This window comes from Mustela nivalis (genome assembly GCF_964662115.1).
Source record: "Mustela nivalis genome assembly, chromosome: 13".
Taxonomy (NCBI): domain Eukaryota; kingdom Metazoa; phylum Chordata; class Mammalia; order Carnivora; family Mustelidae; genus Mustela; species Mustela nivalis.
The window spans coordinates 87,738,673-87,754,664 of record NC_139032.1 but is presented as its reverse complement, the minus strand read 5'-3'; the positions used below and the strand labels follow the sequence as shown (position 1 = coordinate 87,754,664).

At 55.5% G+C, this 15,992-nt stretch overlaps 1 protein-coding gene across 3 annotated transcripts in view; it reads right to left on the bottom strand.

Moving 5' to 3' along the window:
* Positions 1 to 4,572: 4,572 nt before the first annotated feature.
* The window catches only part of GPR107 (G protein-coupled receptor 107), a 76,525-nt gene continuing 65,105 nt past the window's right edge, over positions 4,573 to 15,992 (bottom strand). Inside the window, exons 18-19 of one of the 3 annotated variants that reach the window (XR_014302068.1) lie at positions 8,026 to 9,550; positions 4,573 to 7,920 (exon numbers count right to left, since the gene is read on the bottom strand). Coding sequence is in view for 1 of the 3 variants with exons in the window: in XM_082696035.1 (XP_082552161.1) it covers positions 9,454 to 9,550 (97 nt within the window). In the remaining 2 variants the exon portion in view is untranslated. Of the gene's footprint in view, positions 9,551 to 15,992 lie in introns of all 3 variants that reach the window. The other 2 variants (XR_014302069.1, XM_082696035.1) reach the window with 2 other exon arrangements.

Here is a 15,992-nt window from a genome sequence, read left to right as displayed (position 1 = left end):
CTTCTGAAAGCAGAGACATGGACAGATACTTGTATGTTCATGTTCACAGCAGCATTATTCACACCAAAAAGTGGAAGCAATCTAAGTCTCCATCAGTGGATGGGTGAACAAACAAAATGCGGTCCATACATACGAGATAGCATTCAGCCTTAAAAAGAAATGAAATTCTCACACACGTTACAACATGGATGAACCCTGAACGTATGATGCTAAGTGAAATGCCTATTCAGATCTGTTGCCCATTTTAAAAATGGGATTATCTTTTTAGTGAGTTGTAGATCTTTACATATTCTAGAATTGAGACCCTTATCAGGTACATGATTTGCAAGCAACTGGGCTGTCTTTTCACTTTGTGGATGTGTCCTTGAAGCACATAAGCTTTAACTGTGATCAAGTCCAGTTTATTTGGGCGCCTGGGTGGCTCAATGGTTAAGCAACTGCCTTTGACTCAAGTCATGATCTTGGAGTCCTGGGATCAAGTCCCGCATAGGGTTCCCTGCTCATGGAGTCTGCTTCTCCATCTGACCCTCTCCCCTCTCATGATCTCTCTCACTCTCTCTCCCACAAATAAATAAAACCTTAAAAAAGTGAATTAGAAAAAATACAAAAAAAAAAAAAAAAACAACCCTCCAGTTTATTTATTTGCCTTCTTTGTTCTTTAGGCTTTGGTGTCATATCTAAAAAGCCTTGCCAAAATACAAGATAATGAAAACACACCCACTTCTTTCTAAGAGTTTTGTAGTTTTAGGCAGATGATCCATTTTGAGGTAATTTGAGTATATGGTGTGAGGTAGGGCTACACATTTACCTTTTGCATGTCCAGTTACCCCTGCACCACTGGTTGAATAAAGATGGTTCTTTCCCCACTGTGTTGTTTTGGCACCCTTGCCAGGTATCAATTGACCATGAATGTGAGGGTCTATTCTTGGACTTCACTTCTATTTCATTGATTTATATACAGCTATACTTCCATCAGTATTCCATCACACATTCTCTTGATTACTACAGCTTTGTGTAAGTTTTGAAATTGAGGGGTGCCTGGGTGACCAATTTGCCATCCAGGCACCCCTCAATTTCAAAACTTACTCTTGGTTTCAGCTCAGGTCATGATCTCAGGATTGTGAGATCAAGCCCCATGTGGGGCTCCGTGCTCAGCACAGTCTGCAGAAGATTATCTCTTCCTCTCCCTCTGTCTCTTCCCCTCTCTCTCCCTTTAAAAAAAAAAAAAATGATGATTTTGGCTATTCTGGAGCCTTTGCCTTTGCAAATGAATTTCAGAATCAGCTTGTGAATTTTTGCAAAGAAGTCAGGCTTTATTTTGGTAGGAACTGCACTGAATTTATAGGTTAATTTGGGGGTATTATGGTTTTAATATTGTCTTCTGATCCATGAATATAGGATAGCTTTCCATGTATTTGAATCTCCTTTAATTTCTTTCAATGTTTCAGCTTTCAAAGTCCACTTCTTTTTACTTTATTTGAAGATTTTATTTATTTGAGAGCATGGTGGGGAGGGCAGAGGGAGAGGGGGAAGCAGATTCCCCACTGGGCAGGGAATCCAATGTGGGGTTCAATCCCAAGACCCTGAGATCATGACCTGAGCTAAAGGCAGACGCTTAACCAATGGAGCCACCCAGGTGCCCTAAGTTTTGCACTTCTGTTAAATGTATTCCTACGTATTTTCCTCTTTTTGATGCTACTGTAAATGGAACAGTTTTCATTTCATTTTTGGATTGTTCACTACAAGTGTACAGAAATGTGGCTAATTTCTCTATACTGATTTTCCATCCTCCTTGCTTGCTTCGGTGTCTCCATGCTATAACATGGTACGCAGACACTTTTAAAAGCTCCCTGGGCTAAGGCACAGCAAAATTCTGGAAGCAAGGCACAACTGGAGGCCAGGCCAGCTGGAAGGCAGTGGCTGGTGGTGTAATCCAGGCGAGAGTGAGGGCGGCCAGTTTGGGCAGTGGCAGTGGGGAGAGAGGTGGGTGCCCTGGGATCGTACAGGGGATAGGGAAGCATCAAGGGTTAAGGCCCGGGTTTTTGGCCTGGATCACACTTCCAGGACTGGGGAGGAGGCGTGGTGAGCTCATTTTGAAAGCGTGGCTTTGACGTGCCTTTAAAACAGCCCAGGAAGCAGCTGGATAAGCCAACAGGGGCTCAGAACAGCTCCAGGCAGGAAATAACACTCTGGGCCCAGCAAGAAGGGGAAGGAGGCGGCTGCCAGGGTGGGACCTGGGACGCTGCGGAGGAGCCCATCACCAAGACCCGGGCCACACGGCTGGAGGGAAGAGGGAGCTGGCAGGAGGTCTAACCGGCCAGTGTGCAAGGCCAGGAACTGATGCTGTGCAAGGCACAGTGGGCGCTGAGGGTCCGTCTGGGAGGGGAAGAGTCTGTCAAGTCCCACAGATAGTAACGGAGTCCCGGAGGTTGCAGGTGACTTTGGTGGCCAATGGCAAGCGGGCTGCAGTGAGATGGGGGACAGTGAGGTGAAGCACACCTGAGCGGTTTGGCCTAGGAGCGGGGGTGGGAGGCTGCTGCTGGTTAGGGGGATTGGGGTGGTTCGATTTTGAATGATTTTGAATGGGAAAGCCGAAGGAGCTGTTAAACTGGGGGGGTACGCGGGAGAAAGTAGTGGCATGGCTCCCAGCCACCCACGCTTCCCCCCATGCACCCCCCGACACCAGGCTCCCCTCGGATCGCCCGCAAACACAAGCGTGCATGCGGAGAACTACTTTCACCCCTGAGTGACCGAGGCGCCTTAGGCTCAGTCCCTGCAGGTCTGCTCTAACGAGCAGCTCCCTCACTTCACCAAGGTTGGCATTCCCCTGCCAACTGGAGCTCGTCACCCCAGACCCTTAAACTCTGGTCCCCAGACAGCACAGCCAGCTTCCCTCCAGGTGGGCACCGGGCTGGGCACCGGGAGGCCCCACCAGGCTCCTGGGCCTGGAAGGCAGGGGGCAGCTCTAGACTGGGCTCCTGGCTCGCCTGCTCTGCGTCTCATCACAACAGGGAGAGCAGGCGAGCGAGCTGCAGTCAGGCGCCCCGGCGCTGGCCTTCCCAACGCGGGCCCAGTCCTGAGTGCATGCCCCATGGCTGGCTTCAGGCCTAGAAGGCTTGCCTTCGGCAGAGCAAGCCCTCGCCTGGCTACGGAGGAGGAAGCCAGTGCTGATCTGAGGGAGCGGTCCGGCCGGCACCCTCAGCCTCTGCGAGCCTCAGTGCTCACTGCGGTGGCTCTAGCCGGAGCTTGTGAGAGGCTGCTCGGACCCTGCAGCTGCGGAGGCGAGTCTCCCGCAGGGGCTGGCGGCTCACACGGGTGGCTCTTAAGTGTGATCCGGGACAGGCCAAGGCCGCATCACCAGGAAGCCTGCAAGCAGTGCCACTTCCCAGGTCCCCGGGGGAGACTCTGGGCCCTCCAAGGGGCTGATGCTTGCTCAAGTGTGAGAAGCATGAGATCAGGGGGTCCTTCTCACACCTTCTCTTGGCTGCCCCAGCATCTCTCACTCTGAGAGCCCCATATGACTCCTGGGATCCCCCATTAGAAGGCCCATCCTACTCACGCTTCATTCCACAGACACTGTTGGTAACCCAAAGTGCCCAGAGAGTCAGGAATGGGAGCAGGGGGTAAAGCCTGGCCACTCCCTGGGAAATCTAGGCCAAATAACATGGCTTCTGAACCCCCATCCCTCACCCCCCCCAACCCCTGAATGTCTAGACCATGACCAATGACGACTGACTCCTCACCACCCCATAGCAGTCCTGGGGAGGGGCATAACTTCTAGCCCCAATTTCTGTAGCTTTAAAGCCAGAGCACTGGATGGGTAAACCACAGAACAGTCTGCCTCGTGGAAGAAGCCAGACACGAGGGATGTAAGCTCCAGAAGACGCCGAGCTGCCTGCCGGGTGGGGACTGGAGCAGGCATGTGGCCTTTCTGGGAGGGGGTGGTTCTGGCTGAGGAGGGGCACAGGGGAACCTCATGCGGGTTGGAAATGCTTCCCCCCGATTATGGTGGCGGCCACAGAACGATGTACACATCTGTCCAAACTCATCCAACTGTGCATTCAGAGAGTGAACTTGACGGTATGGAAGTTACACCTCATTTCAAAACATTCGTAGTAAAATAAGAGGTTTGGGATTGCATGACTTCTAAAAGGCTCTGAGTCTAAAGTCTTGGATTTCCGGGATTCTGATGTGATCGCGGCCTGCTTGAGAAGCAGCGTCAGAGGGCAGAGCTCAGGATTCTGGGGCAGCGAGGGCGTCACCCCCAGGCCGCACTGTCCCCTCCCCTCCGGCTGCCGCAGCGGGCACGCAGGTCCTCCCCTGGAAGCCGCGTGTCTGCCCCATGGAGGCAGGGCAGCGGGAAGCGACAGGGGATTTTCCAGTCTGTTCCAGGACCGAGCCCCTGGGGGTGCAGCCGAACGTCTCTAGTAGGAGTCACTGTTGTCAGTGCGCGCAGGTGGGAGGCAGTTAACTAATTTAATGAACAAGAATCGCAAAGGGAAAAATGACGAGCAGGAGGAAGAGAGACAGCAGCCCGCAGTCGGTGACTCCCTACAGGATTACAAACATCCATTTCCGTCAGAGAATCTTTATTTTACATGTCTGCATCACAGCGAGAGAATCGAGCCCATACCTCACCCTGATTGGAAGCCCCACCCGGTACGTGTTTACATAAATACTCTTCAGTGATCATTAGTGTTAAAAAAAAGAAATACTGAAAACTCCTGCATCCCAGTCTAACGTGGAAAGCAAATGATATTTACAGACATTTTCTCCCCCAAAGGAAACTTATTTCTGGATTAAATGTGTCTGACTTCTTTTGAGGTCACATGACCAGGCAAATCCAATTTATGGTGGGAAAAGCTGCTTAAGGTGCCAAGAACTGCCCCCCCCCCACAGTTTGGCCGGGATTTGGGGATCCTTTTGTAGTAAGTATCTGAAATGCTAAGAAGGCTGCCCTGCTGCCCCCCACCCCCATCTGATTTGGCTGTCCACTGCACAACCTCAAAGATGGCCCTAAAATGAGCTATCTTGAAGTGAGTGAGCTTTTCTGCCTCACTTCAACCTTTAATTTGTCCTTCTTCCCCAATGGCCTGCCTGCAGACTTCCTACCCCCGGAACTCCAACAGTCCCTGTGCCACACGACCAGATCCCGGCTCCCACACCGCCTCGGCCCTCTCTCGGTCGGGCTGCCTTCCTCACACAGGGGCTCGGGGGATGCGCACGTCCCACGCCCTAACAGAGAGACACCGAGAAACATTTTCCAAGAATAAGCCATCCAGGGGGGTACAGGGTAGAGCACAGCCCCTGGGGAGAGCCGGAGTGTTCAGTTCACCTTACCACACCGCAGGTGGGACAAGTATTAGCGTCCACTCAGGTGGGCCCCCAGCACCCGGGAGGAAGAAACCTGGAGTCAAGAGCGATCTTTTGGAACATACGGCGTGTTCCAGATAAACGCCTTCTTGGCATACCAAGAAGTACCAAGTCAAAGCCTAAATTCTTTAGTGGGGAAGCTTCTCATTTACCGACTGAATCCTGAACGGGAGAGACAGGTAGCAGCCACGGGCACTGGAGACCGAGCACATTCTCAATCTGTTAGAAGGCCGGGGCGGGGGGGGGGGGGGTCAGACGAAAGCAAAGGGGGCGACTGTGGAGTGTGGGGCCAGGAGGGGGCTGGGATGCGCTTCCCTTGCAATCCAGCAGCGGGGCAGCACGAACAGTCCCGCGGTCCCACGGAGTGCAGGGAGCAGTGCTAACCCCCTCATCAGACCCTCTAATGTTCTGAGAGCCTTCCTGGGGAGAAGACGCCTCCGGCCGTGGGAGGTGGCCCGGATGCCGCCTGCAAGTCAAACGGGGATCTTTCACACTCTTCTGGGTCCGTAAGGACTGGCTCCTGGTAACAGTCTCTTAAGTATTACACCAGAACACACTGGTGTGCAAGGGCCCAAAGCGCAACGCACAGCATCAGTACGTACACTCTTGAGAAAACTCTCCTTGGCTTAGAAAGTACATCTGTCACACGGCTACCGGGAGAAAATGCTGCAGTGCACCAAAGCCTTCAGCCCCTAGTCCCAGACGGAGCCCATGTGCAATCGATAGCCGTGGGCTGAGGAGGAGCAGGAGGAGAAAGGGGAGGAGGAGCGTTTGGCGGGGGGGGGGGGGGGGGGGGGGGCGGCAGGTAGTGGAACAAGAGGGAGCAGCCATCCCGAGGAGCTCACAACGCAGGAGCAGGAAGCGCGCCAGGACAGGCACTCGGAGCACGAAGAGGCAGTGCTGCGGGGCTGCCCAGATGTGTCCGGGACATTTTACTAAGTGATTTCTTGGAAGAAAATGGAACTGACTCAGGCTATGATCGGGGAAGCCATCTTTCACACTGGAGTTAGCAGCTCCTGACGGGAGAACGGGCCACCAGTCCACCAGAGCTGGAGTCAGCAGGTTCGAACACGCGGCTACTGAAATTTTAAAGCATCAAGAAACCTAAGAAACAGGCTGATGGCGTCTTTGGCCACTGTTAGAAGCCAGGATGAAGAGATCAATGATTGTTCCTGCTGTCTAAGTAGTAATTTTCTAGCAAAACATACACACTTTATTACGGGACAACAGACCCTTTCCTTCCTCAAAGCTGGCAGCCGGCCGCCCGGGTGGTCCAGAGCAGCTCTCTCAAAGGAAGCAGGGCAATCCTGCAGAGGCAGAAACGGGGAGCAGGAGCACAAGGCGAAGCTGTAAATACTGCCCATCGCTCTCAGACACACACCCGAGCCTTCCTGCCCGGGGCCCCCAAACGCTGGTTCAGCTGTAGGAGCTCTGCCTCCCGCCGCACCATGTGGGCTGCTGGAAGGACCGTGGCGACCAGCTGGCTTTGGACCCCCGCAGTCACCTCTGCTCGGGACGAGAGCTGAGGGCGGGTCACAGCGCCCAGATGACGGACACCGGGAAGACGTTTTTACAGAACAGGAAGGAGAGCTCTAACAACCTGCACAAATGTGGGAAAACCAGTTTTCCCAAACTGGGGCTGGGATTTTGATTTTTCTTATCACTGGGCCTCACTTCGAACCTCTTGCCAGTTACAATACAGGACTCGGGCAGACTGGTTAGCATTTACTCCTAAATCACGACCTTATCTGGCCTGCACCCTCCCGTTCAGAAGGGTCGCAACCATCCTGCGGCCCCTCAGCCGCTGTGCGCCTGAGCCCTGAGGCGCACGTGTGGCACCGGGAGCTCATGGCTGCCGAGGCTCGAGGCTCTGGCAGAGGAAGGTGGGAGCCACGGCCGGCTTGGGGAGGGCAGTCAGGTCAGAGGTGCCCCAACGCGTTCTCCCCCAGGGCTCCTTCGCTCCCTGGCTTCCAGCAAGTGAATCAAGGACACCTCCGCAGGGACCCTTTCCGGAGGAGGAGGGAGGTTTCATTACACTTCTGGGTCTTACCAAGAAGTCTAGGGACCAGTCAAGAATATCTGCTCGCAGGACGAATGGCAAAGGTGTCCCTCTGAGGGGAGCACCGAGGGGGGTTTGATCACAGTATGAGACACATTTTGGAAGTACTGGGACTGTGTTTACGCCAGGAAAACAGTCTTAACATTCCCGAACTCCCTGAAACCTTCTCCGATCATGTAGCCCCCATCTAAGAAAACAGAAAGAAGCAAGACAGAAAGTCAAAGAAGCAGTCCCTTAAATAAATACTCAGAGCAAATTTCCTTGCTCCTCCAACTGGGGAGACACATGATCCCTGCCCTCAAATCTGCGGCAAGGCGAGCAGCAGCAGCCTCGGAAGACAGAAGATTCCAGCTCACACCCCATGCCCAGCCAGGACGGAGCCTTTGTGCAGGAAGGGCCGCGCGGAGCACTGAGGGCTAAGGACAGTGCATGAAGAGGACATTCTCCTGCTCCCTTCGTCCGGGACAGAGAGGACGGGAGAGGGACAACTGAGGACAGACTCTTCAGGTGGTGAACCTGGGGAGCTGAGGGCCACCCCCTGAATTCTGCAGTTTCTGAAGGACGCTTCCAAGCCGGGGAGGGGAGAAAACCACCTCCAGAGACGGCTGTCCACCCCCAGCCCCAGGCCCAGGCAGGTGCAGGCTCCCGGCACCCTCGGAAACGTTTCCAACAAGGCCACGGTTCAGCCTCTGGGCTCAGGTTTGGGTCACCATCACTCTGGTGGGGGATTACCGCCCACCTCCACCCCGGGGCCATAGTGGACCTCCTGAGCTCATCCCACCATCCAAAGGACTTCACTACCAGCTGTACCACTGTTCCCCTGAGGCGGCTGCCCGTGCTCCTCTCCAGGCTCGGAGAGTTTGGAAGGACGCTCTGCTGAGTCTCCGAGAAAGAGCTCGCCATCCCCAGCCCCAGAGAGAAAAGCTGTTCAACACACCTGCTCTCCTGGCAGGCACGCTCCGGGGAGATGGGGACGAGGTCTGTTTCATTCCTGTTAGAAAGCCTACCTGGTTTATAGGAAAAACTTTTTAGTGATGATGATTTTTGCTTGTACTTAAATACCTGCTTAAACACTACCTTGTCTGCCCCCGGCTGCTCCTTTAAGGAAAACTCCTTCCCGTTTCTCCCCATATTTTGATTACACGAAACAGACACAGCCACACCGAGAGAAGGAAAAGAGGTGGTCCTGCTCTGGGCAGTCAGGGGAGCTAGATGTTTGAGGGAATCCTACTGGATAACGCTTTCTGCGCTTAAATGTACACTCTGTCCACCTGTTAGACAACACCACATCCGCTTCCATCAAGAAAAGCACTTCCCACCACGGTTCTGGGGCTGTGACTCTGACGGGATGCTCAGCCCCCAGATGACACAGCCCTTCTGGGAAGAAGACGGCCGGGCCTCTGGAGCTCCTGGTTCCTGGTCACTTTCAGAGTCTGGGGTCAAGGTCTGGGGCAACACTCTGGGCCAGGAACCCCGTGGCAGGCTCTGTACACTAAACTGGGTTTTGACGCTGCCTTCTAAAATAACCTAATTTCATTCATTTTTGTGCCCCAAAGATGCCACGGTGAGCTCCGTCTCTCTTCTAAGTCCCTGCGTCCTGGCTCAGCCCCTGCTCTTCTCCTGCAGCCTCATTCCCGAGCCGGGACCGGCCCTGGCCTCGCGCCGCCGCCCACCAACACTCCTCTCCCTGCTGCCACACACTGGGGGGCACAACTGCGTCTTTCTGGAGAGTTCCCAATGAAGAAAAAGAAAGAAATAGAAACTACAAACAAAGTCTTCCTCTTGTCCTCCTCGGTCTACACGCCCTCCCCACCATTCCCACCTGAAGGAGAATTCTAGCTGCCCATAACCAGCCACAGATCCAGTTTCCATAAAAGAGAGTATAAAATTAGGTTTCCGTGGCACTTTGTTCCCAGCCGCGTGCTCTGTGGTGTCACTGTTGGGAGGTGCTCCTGCTCACCACTAGGACGAGTAATAAATTAGAGGTTCTTTCGGACAGTCCCAGCCGCCAGGCATGTCCGTCACGCGGTGCCCTCCCAGTCGCCCTGGGGTTCCACCGAGCCGTTGGTCACCTTCTTGACTTTCTTCATGTTCTCCATCACCCCTGATGTCATCACTCTGAATGAAGAGAAAAAACAGAACAATTGGGAAAATCTCGGTCTTTAAGTAAAAGGCCACTGTCACCACGACATGTAGCGGAGTGGCTACATGTCTTGGCTCTGGAATCAGACAGACCCGGGTTCCGGTCTCGACCCCGCTCCTGGCTAGCTGCGTAACCCCGCCAAGCTGCCTGCTCTCCCCCTTCTAAGTATGAGAAATGGTTCCCGCTTCCCAGAACCGTCATCAGGGGAAAATGAGATTCTCCAGAGCATCTTCTCAACAACGCCAGCTGTTACTACTACAATCAACATTGATCCGGCCCTCGCTTTCCGTCGTGGCCTCCACCAGTTCTAATGCTGCCTGGCTACGTGACTGGGATTACGAGACCACCACCTGTGCCCTAACCTTCTGAAAAGAAAGCTCAGCAGGGGTAGTCATTCTGAGAGTCATGGGATAGAACCACAGGTTTAAAGGAACCTTCTGGCGCAAAGATTCTCTGACCCTCAGAAACAGACCCAGGCTCTGGGCTGTCCGGGAGCATGTGGCTGGGCCTCCCCTCTAGGACCGGGGACAGGGACCTGGTGCCCGGCACTAAGGAGGTCCCACAGAACCCTATACTGAATGTGTAGATCAGAGAGGGCAGAAGGCCGGTTTCAGAGAATGCGCAGAGCCCAGCAGAGTGGCCCTTTCCAGACAGTGAGTCACAGCATCTCTCGGGAAGGTGGAGCGCAGGAGAAGACAAACTCCTGCCTCACCAGCTGTGAGCTGGACAGCACCTACGAAGGTGCTGGGGCTCTGGGTTGCTTCGCAGCAGAAGATGCCAGGCAGAGAGACTGAGCTCCGCCCGGCAGGCAGGGCTCAGAGCAGTCGCAGGACGGGGAAACTGCTCTGGGTGGGTCTGTACTGTAGACACACGACGTGGCACATTCGTCCAAAGCCACCGAACACACACCACCAAGAGTGAGCCCGGAGGTAAGTTACGGACTCTGGGCGATCAGGACAGGGGAGTGTAGGTCCATCGACTGTGACAAATGTGCCTACCATCCTGGAGGGGGTGCTGATAACACAGGCGGCGACAGCGGTGGGGACAAGGGGCACCTGGGAAATCTCCGTCCCTCCTGTCCAGTTTGCTGTGAACCTAAAACTGTTCTAACAAACAATTAAAAACAAGTAACAAACACACCCACCAGCATCTACCTAAGTACTCGAGAAGACGAGGCACCTATGTGCCCCATGAGGGACCTACAGGAATTTCTGAAACAGTAACATAAATTCCATCACTCAACTCAGTAGATCTCTCCGAGGACTCTCCTCAACCCACCAGCTGCTGAATCCTTTCACCGATGAATGGTAATTCAGTGGCCCTACAAGGCACACACCTAGAGGCTATCCAGTTGGACCTAAAGGCAAATGAGGGATTTTATGGGGTAAGGAAAATATTTCCCCTTTATTTCTCCTTTCATTCCTGCCACCATGTTGCTGCTGTGACCAGGCCCCAAAGCCAGCCAGTCCTCCCGAGAGGTGGGACTTCTCCCAGACAGGAGTCCTCCAGACCTGGGGCTGGCTGTACTTCTGGCAAGTCAGGACAAGGTGGTCTGCCCAGACGAGGCTCTTAGGGGATCTGGGGGATCCTACAGATGCTACGAGTGTAAACACGGTCCCCGGACAAAAGAAAGCACCCCCTTCGCCATGTGACCCGGCACCACTGCCTGTCAGCTGGCGCGGCCAGGGCCTGAGCCCGCCAGGAAGGGTGCACCTCTCCCAGCCCGCAGGTGCGCACCCAGATGTTGTCCTCTCGGGCTGTCGCTGGACTGGGATATGCAGGGGGAGCAGCTGTAGGCCCAAGAGGACCAGAAGCCTTTCGAGCTCCAGCACAGCTTCTCCAAGCGCGTGAGATCAGAGAAGAAATGCACCCTCGAGTCTCCGAGAGTCACTTGCGGTGACAGCAGCTGCTGTCGGGCTGCGGCCCCTCCTGGACAGGACAAGGCTTCCGCGCAGCTGGGGCTGAGTACAGCCTGTTCGTCGGACCCGAGTGGGGCTCAGGCTGAGCCTGGGAGACACACCTGCTGCCTGTCTTTCCCCAACAAGACACTGCTTTCCAGCTGGTGGGCCGACTGAGAAAACAAGGCTCGCTCTGTCCTGCCGGCCTGGGGCTGGGACAGAAAGGGACAAGAATCAGGGCTCTTGGGGCACCCGCAGCCCAGCAGAAGATGGTCTCCCAGAGCAACATACGAAGCTGCTGGAAACAGACAGGAGAGCTCTGAGCAGGCCGGACGAGGGCTCGGGGCTGGGGGCGGCTACGAAGCCTGTGCGGAAGGAGGAGTAGCGGCCAGGCGGAGGGGAGGGACGGCTGGGGAGCTTCTGAACAAAAGAAATGTAAAGGGAAAAAAGCAGGCAAGGAACAAAAGAAAGCTCCCTGCGTGGTCAGGGAGTGAAGCAGCTGCTGGCAAAGGCAAGTGGCAGGAGGGTCAAGGGCAGGCCGGGCAGGGCCGTGGAGGGCCTTGTCTGCCTTGTCACGGCAGCAGGACTTGACCCTTGCGTTTAGGCCCGAGTGCTCAGTCCTGGCTCAGGCAGGATGCCCTGGGGACTTGAGAAAGGACAGAGGTACCTGAGCCTTGACATTGAGAATTAGGTCTCCAGGGGAGGGACTAGGGACTCTCCCTCGAAAACACTCCACAAGTGATTCTGGGAGCCAGGAGACCGGACAGGGCGGGAGGAAGACCGGGGGTGAGGACATCGGCTGTAGGAAGGTCCCCGGGGACGCTAGGGCAAAGCGGGAGAGGAGACGCGACATTAGGTCCCCAAGAAATGACCACTCACTCCACATGGCCTGAGAAGAGAGAGGTATTTAGGGCAACGGCCACGTGCTGCTGCTGGCGAGTGGTGGACGGCAGCGCCCGCAGGGAGCGCAGGGGACACAAGCTTGGGTGCCGGTGAGCAGGTGGCTAGAGGGACCTGAAGCTCAGGACCTGAAGCAAGTGGCTGGAGCTGGGGGCCGGGGGTGTAGGCGGGGCGGTGTCAGAGGGGAGACGTCGGGGGCGACCTTGGGCTTGGGCGAGCCCTCCCCACGAGAAAAGGCAGAAGCCCCCACAGTCGGTGGAGCTGGGGAGCGTGTCAGCACAGAGGGAGGTCACGGGAGCAGGAGATGGCGAGGCGAACCGAAGCAGAGCGCGACGCGGGAAGGCAGTGACGCCGGGCGGGCTGCTGCATCCTGGGTCCCAGCAGGCCGCTGGCAAGGGGCAGTGACACATGGCGCCCAAGTGCCGCAGACACGGCCCGCCAGCTGCTGCCGACCCGTTCCGATGTCGCCGTGGTGAGAAAGGAGCCAGCGACAGCCTGGCAGGCGGGAACACGCAGCCTGGTTGCGGGAACACGCAACCTCAAAGCTCTGCGGGCACCTCCCTGGGTGTCTCTCTCTGGGGGAAAATGCTGAAGGGAGACAATGGCAGAAAAGCCACTGTGCGAGCAGCAGCTCTCAGAGACCCTACACCCAGGGCGGGAAGGGGCTCTCCGAGCTCTGGGTAGGCAGTGGGCGGCAGCGACCCTAGTCTAACACAAACTCTGGGGACGCAGCCACCCACCCTCACTCCCCGGTTGGGGACGGCCGAGGCCAGAGAGGGCGGGCCTGTCCTTCTCGCTCTGCTCAGCCCTTCTCTGCCCGAAGAGCTCCTTCTCACCCTGGTGGCTGAGAGGCGCACCCCTGGCTCCCGGCTCCAGGCGCACCCCTGGCTGCACGGCGGGCCCCGTGGCTGGCTGCATCCGTCCCACTGTTCCCCAGGGGCCCGCAAGCTCCCTGGGGGCCGGGCTGCTGCACTGGCTGCTGCTCCAAACTACCTACGGGGCTGACCAGGCCACTCACCGTGGGGCCCACACAGACCCAGTGACCAGCTTCAGGAAGGCCCCTCCGGCCACCAAGCCCAGAGCCCACTCCCGGCAGAGGCTGTCCTGCCTCCAGTGCCAGCTCAGGGAAGCACCTGTGACTGTGCTGACTTTAGGACGGTACCTACGGGAGAGTGTGTGCAGGACAGAGAGAAGGCGCAGGGAAGTGTAACGGAGCTGGAGAGCGGACGGACCCAGTGCTGCCTCCTGCTTCTCTTCTCCATCTAAAAGGAGACCCTTCCTTCCCTGGCAGAACCCTGACGATCTATGCTTGCGACTGAACGGGCCTACTGCACACAGGCACCATAAGAAGGAGGGCTTCGGGCACCCACTCCTCTTCCGCTGCACCATGCTGTGATCTGGGGCCTCAGTGGCCCCTGGAAGCATCTGTTTCTGTAACCAAACCAAACGGTAAAGTATAACCCAGTTGACAAGTGTTTTCTGGACTTGAGATGTAGAGAGGCCTGGGGTGAGAAACAATTCGTCTCTAATTGCTGTCTCCCCTTCCGTTGGCCCATCCACTTGAATGAAGGCAGCGTAGTAGAGAAAAAGTTCCCGGCAACCATGAGGCCAGCGTTCTGGATTGGGTGGGCACCTGAGAGAGGCAACTTCCCGGCCCTGGAACCCACACCAAGTATTTCTTCCCAGTCTGACATCTCAAGATAGCAGAAAAGAATTCAGATCTCCAAGGACATGCCTAGCATAGGAGGCGACTAACCAGGTCTGATCACCGAAACTGCACCCAATATTTACTTTTTAATTTGCTGACTTTTTTATGATAAATTCTCTTACCAAAATGGGTAAGCCTTTGCAAGCTTTAGCCCAAGGAGAGTCATTACAGAAAGAAAAACAGAAAATGACGGGAAGTTGGGTACTTCCGACCACACCTTCACTCGGCGGGCCCCGCGGGACAAGCCAGGTGGGGCTGGGGGTGGCAGATGCACGGACCGCGGGGCAGGCCGGGGCCAGAGGAAGGGGGGAGCGCTCTACCCGCAGGAGGAGCCCGGCCCATCCTGGGCTCACCTGGCAAGACTCCCAAATGCACCGACTTCAGAGAAAGGGAGTGAAAACACGTAGAAGAGAAACCACCCAGAATCTCAATCAATAAGGGCCAGTGAGCGGCCCAGCTCAGCGTTCATGGGCCACTGATGGGTCAGATTCGCTAGGGAGAGGATTTGTTTTGGGGCGTGTGAGGCCGAAGGAATATTCCTTTCCACAAAGAGCCAGGATATGTGCTCTGTGGCAAGGATCAGATGGAGCGCCTTTCGCCAGGAAACACCCTCCACCGGGGACGACAGAGAGCTCCTGTTTTTTTAGAAAGCACAAATAATGGCTCTGCTTGCCGCTGGCTTGAGTTATTTCTGGAAGATTTAAGAGGTGCCATCCAGGAAGAGCACCTCCAAGGAGAGAGGGGGGACAGCCTGGGGCGCAGTGGCGTCCCCGAGGAGCTGCCATCAGCCCTCGCGCTCACCCGCACGCAGGTCAGCGTGGACGGCAGGCTGAGGGCTGGAGTCCCCACCTCAGCCTGTTCTGCTCAGACACAGTTTGTTAATCCACAGAACTTTCTCTCAGTCAGAGAGAAGCTCCAGAACAATTTCCCTGCTGACTTAAAGGCACATGGCCTCAGTTGGCTCCCCAACTTCTTTTTTTCTTTTTAAAGATTTTATTTATTTATTTGACAGAGAGATAGAGCACAGGTAGGCAGAGAGGCAGGCAGAGGGAGAGGGAGAGGGAGAAGCAGGCTCTCTGCTGAGCAGCGAGCCCAAAGCGAGGCTTGATCCCAGGACCCCAGAATCATGACCTGAGCAGAAGGCAGATGCTTAATGCAGTGAGCCACCCACGTGTCCCCCAACTTCTTTCTCACAAGCTAAGCAGGACTAGTGCTCTGTGGAAACAGCACCCCCCACTAAACAAAGCCTTCACCTGTGGTTTGACTCTCGCTGGGATATACTCAGCTTTTCCGTGACTGAAGAGCAGCTCCCTCGCTATCCCGGGACGGCTGACACTGAGCCACAGAAAACACGGTGTCACCACAGCGCTTCTCCCTTCCAACAGCAGCGTAAGCGGAGGCAAACACCGGATAACCCTACATTCCGATCTCTCCCCCAGCCAGCCAGAACGAAGGACACACTCCTTCAGTCTCGGCGGCACTCGTGGTCTGTCTAACCACTTCCCCCGCTTCCCTGCCCTGATCCGAGCACACAAAGACCCTCCCTAAAACAGTTACCACGTATCACCAGCAAGAAATAAAAAACCAAAACAAAATTTTTAAAAATTCTGCCATGAGACAAAAATACCTGCACACTGCCTCTGCGCTTCTGGTACCACCGCCGATGGAAAGGACACGGAACGAACGCCTCCACTGCTGGAGCACATCAATGACCCAGCCAGTCGGCTTCCAGCTGTGACCCCAGGGAAGCCCTGCCAGGGGCGGGGGACGGACAAACACAGCCATCCCGCTGCTGCCTACCCCGCTGCCTCTCACTTGAGCCCGTCCAACCAAGTTACTGGCTCGGATTCTGCTGCTTCTAGAAAGGCACATCTGGTGGCTCTACTGCTTTTCCCTCTGGTATTTGTTCTT